Source organism: Castor canadensis, chromosome 2, assembly GCF_047511655.1.
Source record: "Castor canadensis chromosome 2, mCasCan1.hap1v2, whole genome shotgun sequence".
NCBI lineage: Eukaryota > Metazoa > Chordata > Mammalia > Rodentia > Castoridae > Castor > Castor canadensis.
The window spans coordinates 106851785-106871380 of NC_133387.1; the positions used below are offsets into that span (position 1 = coordinate 106851785).

Here is a 19596-nt window from a genome sequence, read left to right on the forward strand (position 1 = left end):
GGAAACATAACATCAACTCAGAGAATGGCAAGAGCCCAGAGAGCAGAGTGAAGAGGTAGGAGCATCTTTCCCAGGGAATAGGACTAAGCTATAATCAAAAAACAGGCACAGGTGATTGATGGGTATAAACACTCAGATCAGTGTGCATAGGGTGCCTCCTGTAGACCCAAGCCCAACACTTTCATGTCACTGTGTGCTGGGTGTGTGTGGACAGGGAGACAGCAGGCTACCATGATGCATGGGTCCAGGGCATACATGGTTAATGTGAAGACTGGCAGGGGAGATAAGATTCAAACCTCCCTGACCCCAAAATGGCCCCTTTCATAGTTAACACTGCATTTCCAATGGTCACCCACATCCACAAAGTGGTATGATAACCAATGCCAACCACTTGAGAAGGCATGTGCCATGTAGCCCACCTGTCACCTGTAGTAACCCTTTAGGTGTTTTTCCCTACTTAAGGCTTCATGAATATTACTTACATGCAATGAATACAATTTTAACAGAGTGAATCATGGAAAGGAACAGGCACAATCAGAAATCAGCTATATAACATCTGGTTTTCAATCAAATCTGTGAATCACCCTAAGGCCACTTGCAGAAAACAGCCAGGTTTTTCCACGGAGACTAGCTCAATCCACATAAAACCAGAGATCCCAGACATCTGTACTCTTGAGCTACATGGCTATAGCCCTGGTTTCTCCTTTGATGACATCATTTTCACTTTCTATTTTCAATAAGATTTGCCACACACTCCTTGTCTTTTGAATCAACTGTTTGACCTTGACCCCAGACAAAAGACTGACATAATTGCCAGGCCCCAGATAACAACCAGAACCTGACTGAATCAACCTTCCTACCAGTATCAAAACAGGAAGGACCTCTGGAGGACCTGAGAAAGGCTAAGTATATTTTGAACTTTGGAGAAATATAAGTCATTTGTGCCCAGAATGCAAACTTCGTGCCACTAGTGACATTCCAGCTGGGACAAGAGACATCATGAAGCTGACCACACTGCCCTGAAGCAGACCACAGACACAATGAAACACTGTAACATACACAACACAAGTCATACTGCTCTGTCCAGTTCCCTGACCCTCAAAATTGAGACAGTTAAAGAGAAGTTCTATTTAAACCAGTAAGTTTTCTAGTTGGAACACCTAAAACGTCATTAGAGACCATAGCAAGTACCTTAGGTTGAAACTTGGAGTTAGAGGCTTGGATTAACTTATGCTCAAAATAAGTGAATGGTAAAGCACATTTTACAATTATGTCCTGCCTCAAAATACAATTGTGAGTTAAAAATGTTCAGCTAATGCAATTATCACTTTTATTCTTAGCCAACTAAAAACTACAGTTACAGTCCATAAGCTTAGCCATAGCTGGTGCAAACATCCATTTTTTGTTATTCATTCTTAGTTAGCTAAAATAGCAGAGAAATTAAATTCAGTCCTTAAAGGACTGTATAAACATGACAGGTCCTTTTGAATTGCAGACAACTGTATAGTAATAAAAAGTACAAATATAGTCACTGACAAATTTATATAAACAAGTTAGCAATTATGAAAATTTAGATCTTTTTTATTCTTTGCATACTTTTTCATTGACCTTTTCTTAAATGTGTCCCACTAACTCCTGACTGCTTTCTTCTAGGGGACTCCTGAGGATGTCACCATGTGTTCTATTTAAAGGCACTGTTCTGTGCAAATACGTTCTTTAGGTTTTTCCAGGAATGACATCTCCCATCACCATGTTTATTCATGAGCATGATCAGATCCTCTCCCTACACGCACCGCATGCAAACAGTAGGACAAGATGAAAAGAGTAAACAAAAGTTGCAGAAGTTCACACGAGATGAGATTAGACCTGACAGAGAGGGAGAAATTCAGAAGAAAGCCCCATTTTTGAGTGTTGGATCACTGGTGGGATGGCTGTTGTTCTGGATGTAAGGAAGTGTGAACCACAGATAGCGATCCATGCATAAGATCCACTGAGTGAGTAGAATGAGGCCCAGGATGGAGCACTTGGTTGAGTTATGTTAAGAAGCAGAAAACACAGAAACATTCAGGAACAGAGAAGACATCGTGAGAAAGACTGTGACAGGGACTACCAAAGAATGTCAAGGAGCACATCACAAACAGTAGCTTCAAATATTGCAAAAGGTGATAGTAAAGGACAAATGAACAGTGAGAAGATCTACCAGGAAATTTAACTTTGAACAGTGTGTACATGTACATGAGGGCTGACAGACATGTAGAGAGTCACTGACAACCTGTGGTCAACTCAATCTTCCAGATATTCCAGTTTTATCCACAAATCAAATATGGCCTTCCAAAAGCTGCCTGGGACCACATTATTTTAGCAACTCCAGAAAAATTTATTAAGAGAGAATTGCATTAGCACCAGATAACCATTTCCACTGCAGAACATTAGAAGTGCTATTTCCAAGTTGGTCATGGAAACCTCACTATGGCATTAATGAAAGCATGTAATGTTTTAGCTTTTGGTAAAGTTTTTATGTCCCATTTGAAGTTAGCATATTCTTTTCTCAGGTAGCATTCAAATCATGTAACAAATGTGTCTCCCCCTTGTCATGGCATCAGAATGAATAGAGATAGGGCCAGGCATGGTGGCACACACTTGTAACCCTATAAACTCTGGAATCAGACAGAAAGATTGTAGCTCAAAGCAAGCAGGAGCAGAAAAGTTAGCCAGACCTCATCTCAAAAAACAGTCTGGGTGTGATTCATCACAACTATAATCCCAGCAACAAAGGAGGTAGATATAGGAGGATTATGATGCCCTAGGCAAAAACACATGACACTTCCTGAAAAATAACTAAAGGAAATAGGGCTGGAGGTATGGCTCAAGTGGTACAGTGCATGCCTAATAAGCACAAGGTGTTGTAATATCAAAACTGTACTCCCCACCAAAAAAAAAAAAAAAAATTGTTTTTTGTAGTCAACACAGATGTTTTTAGCACCTTAAAACCTGCCTATGGCTGGGTGAAGTGACTCAACTGGTAGAGTGCCTGCCTAGAAAGTGGTAGTGTGGACCTGAGTACTGCAAAAACAAAAAGGAAAAACCCTGCCTATGTTTACCTGCCAACTCTATTTTATTTATGTGCATTACCCTGAAGCTGTTTTACCCATTTCCACAATTCCATTTGTATTTACAGCCTTCACAACTCACCAGAAATTGGTTCATTTTTTATTTCTCTTTGAAGCAGATTCTGGAGGTGTCATGGGGAGAACAGCAGACTCATGAGTCAACAGGCATTGTTTGGCTCAAAACTCTATACATTAGCTGTAAATAATGAAAAAACAAACAAACAAACAAAAACCACTCTATAATAGAATATTCCCTATATAAGAAGAGGTAACAAAGACCCCAATTACAGACCTATGCATAAATCCATTAAGTGGTAGAGATTAAACATAAAATTTATTATTGGGCCGGGCACTGTGGTTCATGTCTGTAATTCTGGTTACTCAGGAGCTAGAGATCAGCAGTGATAGGTAGCAGTTAGACATAGGAGGTAGCCACAAAAGGAGACAGAGAAATTATATTATTTTAATAAATTTAAAAGACAGGGTCTGACATCGAAACCAAGAGAGCCAGAACAGCTAGCCCTCTGCCTTGTCCTGTTAAAAGCTAAGTGACAGGAACAGGGAGACAAAGAGGAGCTGCCTGCTTCTGCTTTCCTCCTGGGAGATGTTAAGGAGCTACAAGGATCCTTGGATTGGTGGAGAATGATCAAAGGAAAGTTCTAAGGCACACCTACTGTCTCAGTGATTTGGGTGGATGTGAGTATGATTAGGAAGGATGACCATTCCCTGTTTTAAGAACCATCTCAGCCACCCAGACCCAATACCTTTGAACATGGGTATTCCCCCATATCCTCAGTATAAGACTTAAGAAATGGGGACCACTGTTTGAGTTCAGGAAATCTCTCTCTCTCTCTCTCTCTCTCTTTCTCTGTCTCTCTCCTCCCTGACCCCCTTGCTGTCAATCTAAAGAAAACCAGCTTTCAGTCTATTGAAAATATAATGCTTCATAATAAACTTTACTGTTACTTTCACTGAATCTTTGTGCCTTGCTTCAATTCTCCTGCTGGACGCAAAAACCCAGGTAATTTTCAGGACCATGTTTCTAGTAACAGGAGGATTGTGGTTTGCAGGCAGCCTTGGGCAAATAGTTCCAGAGACCCTATCTCGAAAATTCCCATCAGAAAAAAAAAGGGGGGCTAGGACAGTGGTTCAAGTAGCAACCTTGAGGCCATGAGTCCAAACCCCAACCCCCATCAAAAAAGAAACCAAACAATTACAATTGGGCCAATTAACATGTACTGAACTGACTCAGCAAGAAATAATGATCACAGTTGGAGATCAATCTGCGCAAATACTTCATGAAAGCCCCATCTCCAAAATAACTGGAGCATAGGCTGGCAGGGTATCTGCCTAGCAAGCATGAGGCCCTGAGTTCAAACCCCACCATCGCCAAAAATAAAGGCAGGGAGGAGGAGAAGGAATACTTTAAAACATTATGTCTTTGCTAAAATGCAACTGGGGCTATGGCACAAACAATTTAAAAAAGCATACTATTAAGAAAAATGCATCTAGGGTCTGGATATAGTGGCACAGGTCTTCAATCCCAGCTACATAGGAAGGGGAGGTAGGAGGAAGACATTGGTCTAAGGCCTTTCCCACGCAAAAGCAAGCACTATTTGAGGGCTGGGGCTTGGCTCAAGAGGTAAAGCTGCTTGCTTCAAGGCTCTGAGTTCAAATCCCACTATGGCAAAATAAACAAAAAGTATGGGGAAAAGACCCTATCTGAAACATTAACTACAAGCAAGAAAGGTTGGGGTGCAGCTCAAGTGGTACAGGACTTGCGACACCCTGCGTCCAGACCCCAGTACTGCCAAAAAAAACCAGAAAAAAATAAAATCACTTGTGCATAGGAGGAACTAATTACTCCCCCACGGACTACAGACGCGCATTCCCGCTGTAATTCCTCCCCTTTTCATGTGAGGCATGCATGTTGAGATTCAGTACTTTTGCTGATGCTAGTGCCTAACAAATGTACATGGACCTTGGGGGCACCGTCCCTGTGATGGTTCCAAGGAGGCGCCTCCACGTACCCCCAAGTCGACAATCCGCGTTGTGCCACTGACGCGGCCTGGCCACGAGGACGCCACTAGATGTGACAGGACCAAGTGAGCAAAGGCTTTGCTCCAAGGTGCGCCTTCCTGGCCGCAGTCACACTGCAGACGCGCGGCCGAGCAATCACACACATGGCTGCTGGAACTTTCCCTCCCAGCCCGGCTCGGCTCCGCCCGCCACCGGTGTCAGGGACTGTGGGACGACCACCTGCGTTTCTGCCAACAACTCCTCAGGGTCGCAGGTCCTGCAACCCAGGGTCCCCGTGGCGGGTTTCTCTCTCACCCTCCCACGGACCTTCAGGGATTCCGTGAAAGACTCAAAGTCCCCATACAGCTTCTCCAAAAGCCACAGGTCCCGGAACTTCCCGCCGGAAACTGGCGAGGGCGGGGTGGCGCCTGCGCAGAAGAAACCAGGAAGAGCTGCACTCCTGATGATGCTGGTGACTGGACTAGATGAGACTACATTTCCCACAAGACTCTGCGAAGGTGCCTCAAGGGCAAGAGACGCTTCACTTTCTGGGTGGTCTTATTGCAAATAGACCATGATGGGATGCATTAGGCTTGGCCCATACCCATGTGATAGCCCTGTGGACTCCTGCTTCTTTATTAACTCCTACTGTCAAAATCCAGCGCACTGTGGAACAAATAGTTTAAAACTTTCAGCGTAAATGCATTGCGCCAGCATGTTGGCTCAAGCCTGTAATCCTACCTACTCCAGAAGCCACATAAGGATCATGGTTGGAGGCCACCCTGGCAAAAAGTTCTAGACACCCCACTGATGTACATTCCTGTGCCCCAGCTCATTCTTCTGCTGTCCAGGGGGTCCCCAGGATTACTGGCATCGGTTTCAGTCCTGGAAATTTTATGATTCACAACATGAGGTTTCAACCTCAAAGAGCTGCTGCCAGGAGAGGCAATGGCATCTTGAAGAGAGAGGAAAAATGCACCGCCCCACCCACGTAGGCCTCGGATCTCAGATTTTAAATTGCTGTCTCCAAGCAATCTTTTAAACTAAGGGGGAGAAAGGTGAGGTGCTGGGGCAGAGCCTGGCCTCTGGGAAAGGAAAATTTTAAGTAGCAACGAAATTCATGAGGATATCGCAGGGCCTGTAATGCTAGAACCAGAGTGGTGCCGATGTCATTGGTATGCAGTAATTACGAATGTCAGAGGGAAAACTAGCGACACTGGATATCTTATTTTAGGACTCACTGCAGAAGACAACACGTGGGCATTGGAGTCAGACTCTTTTCTTACAGTCTTTGTACAGATGAGCCTTAATGCCGGTTTGAATAAAATAGGCTTTAATGACAGTCACTCTCCTTGGAGCTGTTAGGATCAATACAGTATTTAATAAATGATAGCTGCTATTGGTTGTGAATTGGTTATTGAATCTGCTATTGAATGCTATTGGTTATTGAATCTGGCAAAGGTGGCAATATTTGGCTGCATTGTTCACTTAATGGTACCAAGGCAGGCTAAGATAGGGAAAGAACCAGACTCTTCTGACTTAATATTATATTTCAGATTGAACATTTTCTCCCTCTCTCTGAGCCTTCCTTTATATAGCAAATATGTGCAGATTCTTCACACCTTAGCTCAAACCACCACCCTAGGCCAGAGACCATTCAAAGCCTTCCCCACTCATTCATCTTTGGTGATCAAGAGTTACTGAATTTTTTCCTCTTCCATAGGTTAGCACAGGTTTTAAAAACACCTGGAGGCATGGAGAGCTCTCTGTGCTTCTGCCTCTTACCTGGCTGGCCACAGCTCTTGTAGCTTTTCCCTTAACCTTTCGTACACCTTTATGATCACCCGTACTATGTCTATATATCCTGCTGAACGCATCCACATGGGATGTAAGGATCTGTATCTTCTACTTATCAACACATATAGCAAGCCTGTCTACTAGATTCTTCTCTGTGGCAGGGAAATGGAAGCAGACATGTACTGTGAGTTTCCTGCAATGATGGTGGGGCAGAGGCAGAGAGTCAGCCAGACTGCAGTCTCTTCCCTTCAGTCCCATCTGTTCCATGTCCAAAATTTCTCTACCTTTTCCATGCTTACTTAGAAAGCCAGATATCACCAGTTTCAATGGAGATATAATCTTTTTGCCAGAACAGTCTGCCCTTTTCCCAGCCTGTCATACAAATTCTAATTTAAAAACAAATTTTTGGTATAAAATAAGAGCATGGACTCATATGTCCTGTATCCTTTGTCCAGATGAGGATATGGGATGCCAACCCTATACCCAAGACTAGGGTCTCTAAGTTTACATTAAAGATTTGGCTAATAACAAACTACTGTAGCCCAAGATAAACTATTAATAGAGATTATTGAAAACACCCTCTAGGGATAAATCTAAAGCCTTCAATATCTAAGAGTGCACTCAGAATTAATATAATTGCTTTGCAGTCTTTGTGGTGAATTTTGTGTATGTCTATTGTATGATTAACTTAGTAGAAACAAAAATCTGATAGGTATGATAACAGTCTTATTGGAGACAGAGACTGACTCAAAACACCTTCCTAGAATTGACTCTTGCTTCAGCTATCAAGCCACCCTAAATCAGTCCTAAAGAACAGAATGGGACACATCCCAATCTGCTCCTAAAATTTTTTCAAATAACTGATCAGTGAATGTTGGGATATGTCTAGAGGACCTGTAGGCCTCAGGGGAAAGTTCACAGGAAGGGCTATAACGTCTGCCAAGTTCCTTGTCCTTGTGTCACATGTGACATCCTGAAAGGCACCAAACTATTATTCCCCTGTGGCCTACCAGTAAATGCCATAGAAATTTTCTCAAGAATCTATGTGTACTCTAGTTACAAATGTCTTCATTATATTTACTTCCAAAAATCCCTTTGTGACTAAACTTCCCTTTCTGCTCTGCTAAATAGCAAGCAAATGTTCAGATCTAATAATTAACTTAATAAAAGATAACAGCAACTGATAGTTAGGGGTGCTGTCCTATAAACACAGTCCTGCAGGTCACTCAGCATCAAACTGGTGTTTTTGTACTCTGTTTTCAGCCTGCCAAGGAAAATGTACTTGTGGCCACTTAGTTATCTTTTAAATATTCTTTAGCTCTTGGTTCTACGCATGTTTAAATTGACATTTATGGCATGCCTCATGTAGAATAGGTTTTTTTTTTTTTGCATATACATGTATTTGAACATCCTTAGAATGATTCTTATTATAGATGTAATGTAATGAAATGAAAAGATTCTGTTTTCTTGTCTCCCCACATCCTCTGGTGCTACTTTTAAGAAAAAGCAGTTTTTCAAAGTTTTATCTCAATCAGGACTAACTAAAATACAGGCATTATTTTATGGACAGTAACCTTAATCTGTTTCATTTTGTTGTAAATGTAATTTACATTCAATTCTTTCATAAACAGATCTATTAGCAAATGTGTCTTTATAAGCTAGTTATTGTATAGATGAACAGAATAAGACTGCCTTTTTTTATGGTCTGAAAGATTTTCTAGGGTCATGTTGAACTAGAGCTTGAATCTGTATGTTCACAGCAACAAGGCTATCTGAATATTGTTCTGCTCTGTAAGGAACTGTTGTAGGAAAGATATTATCACAATAATTACTCATGTTTTCTGTTGAACTTGTCAAGTTTTTAATACTTAAACTAAACCTTAATTAAATCAGAGTTCGTTTAAGTATTTGCTCATGTAAAGTTCTCTTAAATGACCACCTTATAACTGTGTTCTGTGTCTAGACTTAATCTAAATATTGTTCAAAGTTAAAAGTGTCAGTTTAATATATGTGAAATGACCTGCTAACCGTTACTCTCTTTTACCCAAAAGCATTACATCAAAACCTTTAGCATATAAAAAGGTTAATGAAATTTTTGATAATTGTGCTGTTTGTGATAAGTAACACTCAGAAAAACCCTGTCATTTGGGCAATCCTGCTATTTAAAACCTGGCCTATATTTGTCTTAGCCAAGTGAGTGTTACTATTTATGTGAAACGTACTTGTGGATTAGATTTGGTATCACAGGCATTGTCTCTCTATCTTGTAAAAGATCTAAAGTTTATGATGTAGACTTTCACATGGTTATGTCCATGTGCTCCCAATAGTAAGAATGAGCACTTAGTGTAGCTGTTTTAAAGCTGTCAGTTATAATTCTTTTCCTACAATGCTGTCTGAAATAGAAATACTTAAATTTTCTAACAATTCCTGTGAGTCCTTCTCTAGGGCATTTGCAATCAAACCCCAAAAGTGACTAAACCAGTACAATATTTGGGGTACATCCTCAAACCAGGGACATTACAATTGTCTCCAGTGAGGATCAAGTCCATTTGCGAACTGGGACCCCTAGGAACCAAACAAGTCTGCTTATTCCTGGGGATGGCTAAATTCTACCATCTCTGGGTCCCTCATTTTGGCCTATAACCCATCCTCTATGTGAGGCAACCCAGGAACCAAAAAAGGAGCCTCTTGACTGGACTCAAGAAATAACCCAAACATTTCAGGCCATAAAAAAAAATGACCTGACAATGGCACCAGCCATTGACCTTACAAAACACTTTATCTTTTATGTGACTGAGAGGAAAGGAGTGGCTGTAGGAGTCTTAATACAAAAACTGGTATCAGAGACCCAACCTGTTGCCTATTTATCCCAGACTGGACAGAATGGTCCCCAGGTGGCCTGGGTGCCTAAGGGCCATCGCTGCTACCAACCTTATCACCAAGGAAGCTACCAAGATCACTCAGTCAGAATGGCTTTGACCCCATGTCAGGTAAAGGCAATTTTAGAATTAAAAGGTCATATGTGGATGACCAGAGCAAGACTGACCTGATACTAGGTTATCATGCTGGAAAACCCAGAGGTGACGGTGGACACCTATAGCACCTTAATCTAGCTTCAGTGCTACCCACTGAGCTCTGGGAGATAATCATTCCAGTGAGGAGACAATGTCTTACATAGTCTCAAGGAGACTGGACCTACTTGACATCCCCTGCTGCAGGAGGACCATGAATGGTTTACTGACAGGAGTAGGTATGTGCTGGAGGGATGATGGAGAGTGGGGTATGCAGTGGTCAGTGGTGAACAGGGCATTGAATAAGGACCTCTCCCTCCCCCACCCTTAATCCTCCCCCAATCTCACCTCAAAAAGTGTAAGAAGTGCCTTTGTCCTGAGCCTTGACCTTGGGAAAGGACAAAAGACTTAATATCTAAACAGAGGCAAAGCATGCTTTCCTCATGCTTCATGCACATGCAACCATCTGGAGAGAGAAAGGGCTCCTGACTGGGAAAAAGACCCTCATCAAACATCAGAAAGAATCACTCCAACTCCTAGAGGTCATAGAGCTGCCCAAGAAAGTGGCAGTAATTCACTGGTGGGCACCAAACTGGCCTGGCTGATAAGGAAGCAAAGCAAGTTTCCCTTAGGCACTATGATTCAGCACTGCCACTGTTCACCTCTCCTCCATCTTTACCAGTTAACTATAGTCCTGAGCAAGAAAAGGATGCAGTCCAAAGAGGAGGGACAAAGCAAGGTGACCTTTGAAAGTGAGGAAACTTATTGTACCACCCACAGCTATCCAGTAAAAGATAGTAAAACTGCTACAAGATTCCTTCCACTTTTGAAGGGATGCGACTCTAGGACTACTCATCTGTGTCTCTGGTCTGCTTCAGAGCAGTGTGGTCAGCTACACAATGTCTCTTGTCCCAGCTGGAAGGTCACTAGTGGCACGAAATTTGCCATCTGGCCAAAAATGACTCACATTTCACCAAACTTCAAAATATACTTGGCTTCTCTCAGTGCCTCCAGAGTTCTTTTCTGTTTTGACACTGGTGAGAAGCTCGATTAAATCAGGTCCTGGTTGTTATCAGGGGCCTGCCAGTCATGTCAGGCCATTGTCTGGGGTCATGGTCAAAGATTGATCTGACAGGTAAGGAGTGCATGGCCAACTTTACTGAAAGTGGAAAGTGAAGGTATCTCCATCAGGGCAGAAACTGAGGGTTAGAACCATGCAGCTCAAGAGCACTGTAGTCTGGGGTCTCCCTGGCTTTTATGTGGCTTGAGCCAGGATGGTGGGAGAAACCTGAGTGTTTCTACAGGTGGGGTTAGGATGATTAGCAGATTTGATTGGTAGCTAGATGATAACTGATTTCTGGTAGTAAATGTTCCTTCCATAATTCACTCTAACTATATGCATGAAATACAATTATATTCAAGAAGCCTTAAGTAGGGAAAAACACCCAGAACGTTACTACGAGTGACAGGTGGGCTACTCTGCACATACCTTCAGAACTGTTAGGAAACGATTATCATTTCTCCACAATTTGCAGGATTCAGGAGATGACAAGAACTGAAGTATTAAGCCTGAAAGGAGTATATCAGTAGGTCAGGGGGCAGATTGAATTTTATCTCCCCTGCCAGTCTTCACATTAACCCTGTAGGCCCTGAACCCCTACATCAACTCCCTGCTGAGGGACAAAATTCTCCCAAATCTTTTGGGGATTGTTCAGGGAGAGAAAGTCTCTCTTTTTTCTCTGTAGGCAGTCAACCCTACCTACAGGGGATCCTTGTCCTAAATCTGTCTTAACTTGGGGGTCATGGTATACGGTTAGCAGAAGCATTCTCCAGTCATGTCCAATTCATTGGGCCCCAAAGCCTGGGCAGCATCTGAAAGCATATGGTCTGGGTGAAATGAACCTGGAAATGCTGTTAATAAGATAAGGGCTGATGAGCAAAATCAGCAGATTGCAAGCAAATTTCCACGGAAGGGAGACAACCAAGTTCCTTCCCAAGAGAGCGATCCTTTTGCAACTCTTTCCCTTAGGTCTCTGGGTCTTTTCCAGTATCTGTTTTATGTTTTGTATTTCCCCAGATTTGTTAACATTGAAGCAGCATTCTTCACCTAACGTGGCACAAGTCCTACCTTGGGAGGCAGTGATCATATCCAAGGCAGGTCTGTTCTGAAGTACCATGGCTGCTAAACAATCATACTATATTTTTGGGTCTAGGAGGGTCATAGTTATCTTATTTAGGCTTTCAGATATTTCCAAGAATAGGTTTTTGTATAACCAAGTGGTAGTGGCAATCCCCCAATACCTGCTGAGATTCCTGATTTGACATGCCCCATTGCAGCAATGAAGGGAACACTGGTATGATGCATGTTCACAATCTTTTCCAGACCTTGGCTTGGAGTTTAAGAGCCTCTCTGGGAGCCAGATGAATAGTCAGGAACAGGTAAGCCAAGGTTCATACCTGTCCATTTGGTAGACAGGTATAGATATGTCTGTCTCCCACATAGGAAGTACATCCCTGTGGAGGACGTCATGAGTTAGTAGGGACACAAGTGCAAACGTGCCCAGCCTCCACTGCTGCCCTGGTCCCTCATGGTGCACAGTTCTCTTTCGTACAGTGGCCAGTCAGGACCATGGCAGTTAGGGGCCCAGGCATGCAGAATAGTACTGAGTCTTATTTTCTCAAAAGATTGAATGTCTTTTGAGGTCAATAAATCTCCAGGCATTGGATCCCAGCTTGCCGGTACCCAAAGTCAGCTTATTATCTCCCAGGGATCGATGGGTTTGAACCAGTAACTCCCTGAGCATTTCTTTTTTGGTATTGGGAAGAAAATTTGGTATTGGGAAGATATCTAGAGTCTTGTCAGAGAAAGTAGTGTTTGGAGTTTTAGTTCTCTTGGTCTCTGTCCAGTAATTGTAGGATCCTCTCCCCTCCTCCCTGTATTCATCCTTGGAGGAAGGTTCCAAAACTTCTCTCTAACTGTAATGGTCAGATAGCATCTAAAGGGCTCTTGGTGTCTCAGTACACTTTTCCCACTTGCTTGTACACAAATGGGAGCCTGGCCCTGGAGATCCATGTGTTTGAAGATTGGCTCATTGACAGGAAGTCCTTTATTTTGTAATGCTTGAAACCAAAAGGAATGGAGTTGACCATGGATCTCAAAGTTTGGACTCAGTTGTCACCCATTCCTATAAGTTTATTGGATAGGCTTTTCACATCCCACCAGGGTAGGAGTCCATACATATCTAAGTGTATCTTATAGGTGAAATTGACTTTTTTTTTTTGGTAGGTAGAGGATCAAGGCAGTCACATTTCTGTAAGGATGCCAGGTGGGGACTATGACTGTGGTTGGGGGACCAACATATGAGGACCCAGGGGAATGCTAGGAGGAGCACTACACTGTATAATTCCATCCTTGGGGCTAAACATAGTTCCTACCACAGCAGTCTAAAATCACAAACAAGTCATATTCTGAGACATGACCAGAAAAGGGGTGTTTTAAAGTAGAGGAATAAGAGCAGTTTAGCATTACTTAACTGTTTGCTGAAGCTCTGGCCTTTCTCCGATGAAGAAGAATTCCAAATTATCCAGGGACTCATAGGAATAGTCAGGTTCAGGTTACTGTGCATGAGGGAAGCTTTCCTCTGGCTTGCACTTTACCTACAGAAATGAATGCAGTTATCTATTCCCTGGAACTTTACAGCTGTAACAGTGGACAAGATCACTGGATATGGCCACTTCCACTTAGGCGGCAATTGATCCTGGGGTGGTCTCTGCAGCCAGGTCCAACTGAGCACCTGATCCCTAGGTCTAACCCGATGTGCTCCCCCTGGTTGAAGACCAGACATGATCTTTTCCCCTAGTTCCATTATGGCCTCCTGGAATTGTCCTAAATGGGTTGCATAACTTGTCAATTACCTGACCTCTAAGTCCACTGGCCATTATTGGAAAGAAAATAGCCTTTCAAACAGGATTTCATATGGGCTTAAAGGATCTTAGATTGTGAGGTATTTTTTAGTTTCATGAAGTCTATGGTTAGATGGGTGAGCCATTTCTCTGAAGTTTCCTAGGAGAATCTGGCTAGGCTAGAGTCTGTTTTAGAGACTAATTAGCCCTTTCCACCTTTCCCATGGCCTGAGGCCTCCAAGAAGTGAATAAATGGTAAGTGATGCCTAGGGCTCTCGTTATTGCCTGAGTGATCTGGGAGGTGAATGCTGTTCCTTTACCACTTGGAGAGGCCTTGGAAGTCCAATCTTAGGAATGATCTCCTTGCAGAGCACCTTAGTTACTACTTTCAGAAAGGCCTTTCTTTTCAGGATGGAAAGGCCTCAACCCACTTGGTGAAAATATCCACTAGTACCTACAAAAGTTTGTAGCCCCCACAAGGAGGCACAGGAATAAAGTCTCTCTGCCAGTCTTTCCCAAGGTAAATTCCAATCCTTAGTATGGGTTCCACCAGCAGGGGGCGATAGGCCCAGGATTATGGTAAGAACGCAAAGAGCAGGCCTGAAAAACCTGTAACACAGTGTTGTTTATTCCTGTTTCAACAAAAGTCACAATGAAACACCAGGACACACACAAAACAAGCCATACTGCTCTGTCTAGTTCCCTGACCCGCAAAATTGTGACAGGTAATGAGAATTTCTATTTAAGCCAGTAAATTTTCTAACTGGACAAAAATATCACTGGAGGCCATAGGAAGTCCCTTAGACTGAAACATGGAGTATGGAGGGTTAAATTTAACTTTGGGCTCCAAATAAGTGAATATTAAAGCACATTTCACAAGTATGTTCTATCTCAAAATCAATTCTGAATTTAAAATGTTCAGATATTGTACTAGTACCAGATAACCATTTCTACTGCAGAACATTAGAAATGCTATTTCCAGGTTGGTTGTAAAAAACTCACTCACCATCTAAGAAAGCAGGTAATGTGTTAGCCTTTGGTGAAATTTTTATGACTCATTAGAAGTTAGCATATCCTCTTGTCAAGTAGCATTCACATCATGTAACAGATGTGTCTTCTGCTTGTCATGGCATCATAAAGACCAGAGATAGAACCATGCATAGTGGCACATACTTACAAGCCTAAATACTTGGGAGTCAGAGATAGGAAGATTGTGGTTCAATGGAAGCAGGAGCAAAAAAGTTAGTAAGACCTTATCCCAAAAACCAAGCTGGGTGTGGTGGATCACATCTATAATCCCAGCAATAAAGGATATGGAGGTAGGAGCATTATGGTGCCACAGGAAAACACATGACTCTTCCTGAAAAATAACTAAAGAAAAAAGGAGTGGAGGCATGACTCAAGTGGTAGAGTGCATGTCTAATAAGCACAAGGAGTTCCAACATCAAAACTGTACTCCTTACCAAAAAAAAGACCCAAGACAAATATGTACTCACACAGATATTTTTTAGCATCTTAACACCTGCCTATGGCTGGTGCAGTGGCTCACATGGTAGAGTTTTTCCCTAACAAGTTTGCAGAAACTTCAAACTTCAAACTTGCAGAAGTTCAAACTTCAGTAATGATCACCAAAAAAATAAAATAAAATAGAATAAGTAAAAACCCTGTGTCTACTGGCCAACTATATTGTATTTATGTGCATTACCAGAATGGTCTCTTATACAAGAAAAGGCAACAAAGACCCCAATGCAGACATACCTGTTAGGGTGAACAAAAGGAAGCCATGTTAGAACTGGACCTCCTCCCTCCTGAAGGTGACTTACTAGAAGCACTGAGCCCAGAGTTCAAACCACAGTCACATTTAAAAAAAAAAAAGAAGAAGAAGAGAAAGAATATTTTAAACAAACATTATATCTTTGCTAAAAATGCACCCAGGACCCCCAGTACAACAATTACATAAATAAATAAATGAAGTGTACTATTCAAAAATAAATGCACCTAGGGGCTGGATATGGTGGCACATGCCTTCAATTCCAGATACACAGAAAGATGAAGTAGGAGAAAGATCATGGTCTGAGGCTTTCCCCAGGCAAAAGCAATCTGTACTTGAGTGCTGAGGTGTGGCTCAAGTGGTAAAGCTGCTTGCTTCAAGGCCCTGAGTGCATTGTGAGATAAATAGTTTAAAACTTTCAGCTTAAATGTATTGCACCAGTGTGGTGGCTCAAGCCTGTAGTCCTACCTACTCCAGAGAGGGAGATAAGGATCATGGTTGGAGGCCACCCCTTGCAAAAACTCCTATAGACTCCACGTTGACCAATGGCTGGGAATAGTGGTACACACTCCTGTCACCCCAGCTAAAAAGAGAAGCATAAATAGGAGGATCGCAGTTCAAGCCACAGGCCCTGAGACACCATCTCTAAAATAACTGGAGCATAAGGGGCTGGCAGCTTGGCTTAAGTATGGGCTACAGCAAGTGTGAGGTCTCGGGTTTGCCTCCCAAAGAAAAAGAAATAATAATTTTAAAAAATCCGTAGAAAACTAGCAGCTCACACATGTTCAACTGGATCACTCAGTTATTAGCCTAATCTTCAGTGCATATTATTCACAGAACAGTGGTGTTTTCTCAATGATAACTTTTATTTTGTTTTGCCTTGACAAAAAGCAAAATTAATTCATGTTAAAATGTATGCTAAATGATCCAAAGAAAATGTTTAATCCTGCATTCTGAATGGAATATCTTGTACATAGAGATTTATTTCTTTTGCAGAGCACTCAAATTTGCACTTAATTTACAAGAAGACAGGACACCTGTTCCAGCAAACTGTTTAAAATACCTTCAGGTCAAATTGTCTCTCTCTCTTTTTTTAACTGTTACATTAAAATTGTAACCAAGTATAACATTCTTTTAAAATTTTCCATCAGAGGGATAAAGTTGAGAAGTGTGCCTTTTGTTTTTTTAATGGTGATAGAAATTAAAATCACACTACTATTTGATATAGGTTTTAAGTGTCATCCACTTCGCGCATCACACTTAAGCTTGTGGTAGCTTTCTTCTTTCTCGTCAGATCAAACTGAACGATGTATATAACACTGCCTGTAAAGTACTTTAAGAAAGCATTTGTATTTACTTAACAGCTTCAACTGACAACCTTGGGTATATAGGTGACCTTGAAGTATTATGTCACATTGAAAAGAAGAAAACCATATAGATAACTATGAATGCTATGAAGAAAAGGTTATTTCTAGTTTTGTGCTAAAAATCAATTGGATGAACTAAATCCACAACAGGACAGGGTAGCAGCAGTTCTAAGTCTTATTTCTCCTGTTTAGATATTTGAGTGCAGCTGCACCTGACCAGCTTCATCCTGAGGTTTTCAGCTAAGCTTTATTTCTTAGAAAAGGTTGTTAACTTTCAAAATTCCTTTTTTTTTTTTGTGAAATGGAAGTATTGTGTGAGAAATGTTCAGCTTCCCTGGTTATAAAAGAGATACAAATCAACACTTAGATTTCATCTCAACCTAGTGAGCATGGCCATAATCAAAGGTAATAACAAATGCTAGCAAGGACATGGCAAAACAGGAGCCTTTATATACTGTTGGTGGGAATGCAAATTAGTACAGCCCCTCTGGAAAACAGTATGGAGATTTCTCAAAAAGCTAAAGATAGAACAGCTATATGATCCAGTGGTATACTCTTGAGCATCGACCCAAAGAACAATAAGACAGGATGCAACAGAGACAGTAAACACCAATTTCATCACAGCACTATTCACAATAGCCAAGCTTTGGAAACAACCCAAGTGCCCTACAACTGATGAATGAACAAGAATATGTGGCATTTATACACAATGGAGTATTACTCAGCCATAGGAATAATGACATGTGGTTTGAAGGTAAATGGATGCATTTTGAGAACATCATGTTAAGTGAAGTAAGCCAGGAACTGAAACACACAAGCTGCATGTTTTCCTTCATACACGAAGATAGACCCAAAGATAAACACACACACAAAAACAAGCATGAACATAGACACACTCAGATGTAGAACATGTTTGTAATAGTGGAACTACTCTATGGAACTCAGGGAAAGAGGGAAAGGAAAAGAGAATGATGCAGAGTAATATCGCATAACATAAGATGTGAAGGTAGAGGATATAAGGATGTGTATTGAAAGCTGTTGAAAAAATGGGTGGTGGGAGATAAAAGGGTAAGGGAGAGTAATGGAAGGGTTTGAATGGCCCAAAGTAAAGTATACCCACAGTGGGAATAATTTGAATATCAACTTAAGTATTAATAATGACAACCAAGACTGTAAAATAGGTACGGTATGTGGGGGGGGAGGGTACTAGTGGGAGGCGGGAGGGTGAAGGAAGGATATTAAGGTGACAGTAGAAGCTAGAAGGACTTGATACACCTATTAAGAAACAGAACTAAGAAAGCTCTCGGAATTGCTTTAACTGGGGTGGGGAGGGGGCTAAGGGGCAAAGATTAAGGGGGCAATGTAAATAGTGTACAACATAAGTCTACCCAGAAGTGTCACTATGAATCTTCCCCCCCATATAATGAATATACCATATTAAAAGTTTATAAAATTAAAAAAAAAAAGTGATGGGCAGGGCAGAGCTTGGAACCTCAGAATAGAGGGATTTGGAACCTGGGGGGAGGGAGAGAAGGGCTTCAACCTGGGCAGGGCTTTGGACATGGAGGGTGTTCACTAAGTTATGATCGAATTTTTAAAAACATTTTGACAAATATTAAGTCAAATTTGTATTTTGAACATTGTAACACAAACCTGAAACACAAAACATCAAATGTTAACATTGATCATCTAACCTGACTCAGATTTATATGCTGAGTATTTTATATCTTATAGAAAGAACTTTCAAGTTTCTGTCAATGCTTATAGTATATGCTATTATTCCTTACCAAAATCTTCAAGTAATTTAAAAGATCAGTATCAAAAGTAGTTATTTCTTTTCTTGGATATTCTAAAATTTGTCAGTATGGATTAGCATTCGAGACTAAACAGAGTACCCAAGAATATGCTTTAACACCATTAGGATCATTTCATGCAAGAAAACCTTTAACTTTTAGATATTTAAAAATAAAATACTCTAAGCTACACTAAAAAAAAGTTGAATTAGAAATAGGCAGGGTGTTGGTTACAAAGGCTGAGGATGGGAGAGGCAGGGAGCTTAGGAAGGAGGAGGAGTGGGTCAAAGTGTCAGATAGGAGGCATCACAGAGCAGTGTGACCATGAATCCCATCCTGTGCAGTTCAAAGTCATTGAGAGGCCTTTTCACATGTGTCTCTGCATGTTAAGCAGAAAGAGAGCCCAGGACGCCATGCATCCTGACATCATGATGTGTGGGATGGGCACAGTGTGACAGAAACACCTCCAGGATAGAGCTAGGCAGAAAGTTGATGCTGCTGTGAACACCTAACCCAGAGCACTCAGTCTTAAGAATGAGGAAGAGCAAATGCACATGGACAAGAGGACATCCAGCTCCAGACTGCCTGGAGATGTGCAGCCCAAGCCTCCAACTGGCCTAAAAATAAGACACTCTTTCCCTTCACACATCTGCTCTGTACTTATAAATGTCTGTTTCTCATGAGTATTATAATAAATTGATTTTCCTTGATGATGATCTCTCAGGTCTTCCAATGTCTTGTACTCAATCGATGCAGTAATAGGAATTATCCAAAAGCCTAAGGGAAAAGTAATTTCAGAGATGATCTAGGTTACCCCAGCAGCAG

At 41.6% G+C, this 19596-nt stretch overlaps 1 protein-coding gene across 1 annotated transcript in view; it reads right to left on the reverse strand.

The window, feature by feature from the left end:
* Positions 1 to 12114, reverse strand: part of LOC109678005 (uncharacterized) — a 38214-nt gene extending 26100 nt beyond the window's left edge. Inside the window, exons 1-2 of the mRNA XM_074058214.1 lie at positions 12066 to 12114; positions 5370 to 5557 (exon numbers count right to left, since the gene is read on the reverse strand). Coding sequence (XP_073914315.1) covers positions 5370 to 5557; positions 12066 to 12114 — 237 coding nt within the window. The remainder of the gene's footprint in view (positions 1 to 5369; positions 5558 to 12065) is intronic.
* Positions 12115 to 19596: the final 7482 nt, after the last annotated feature.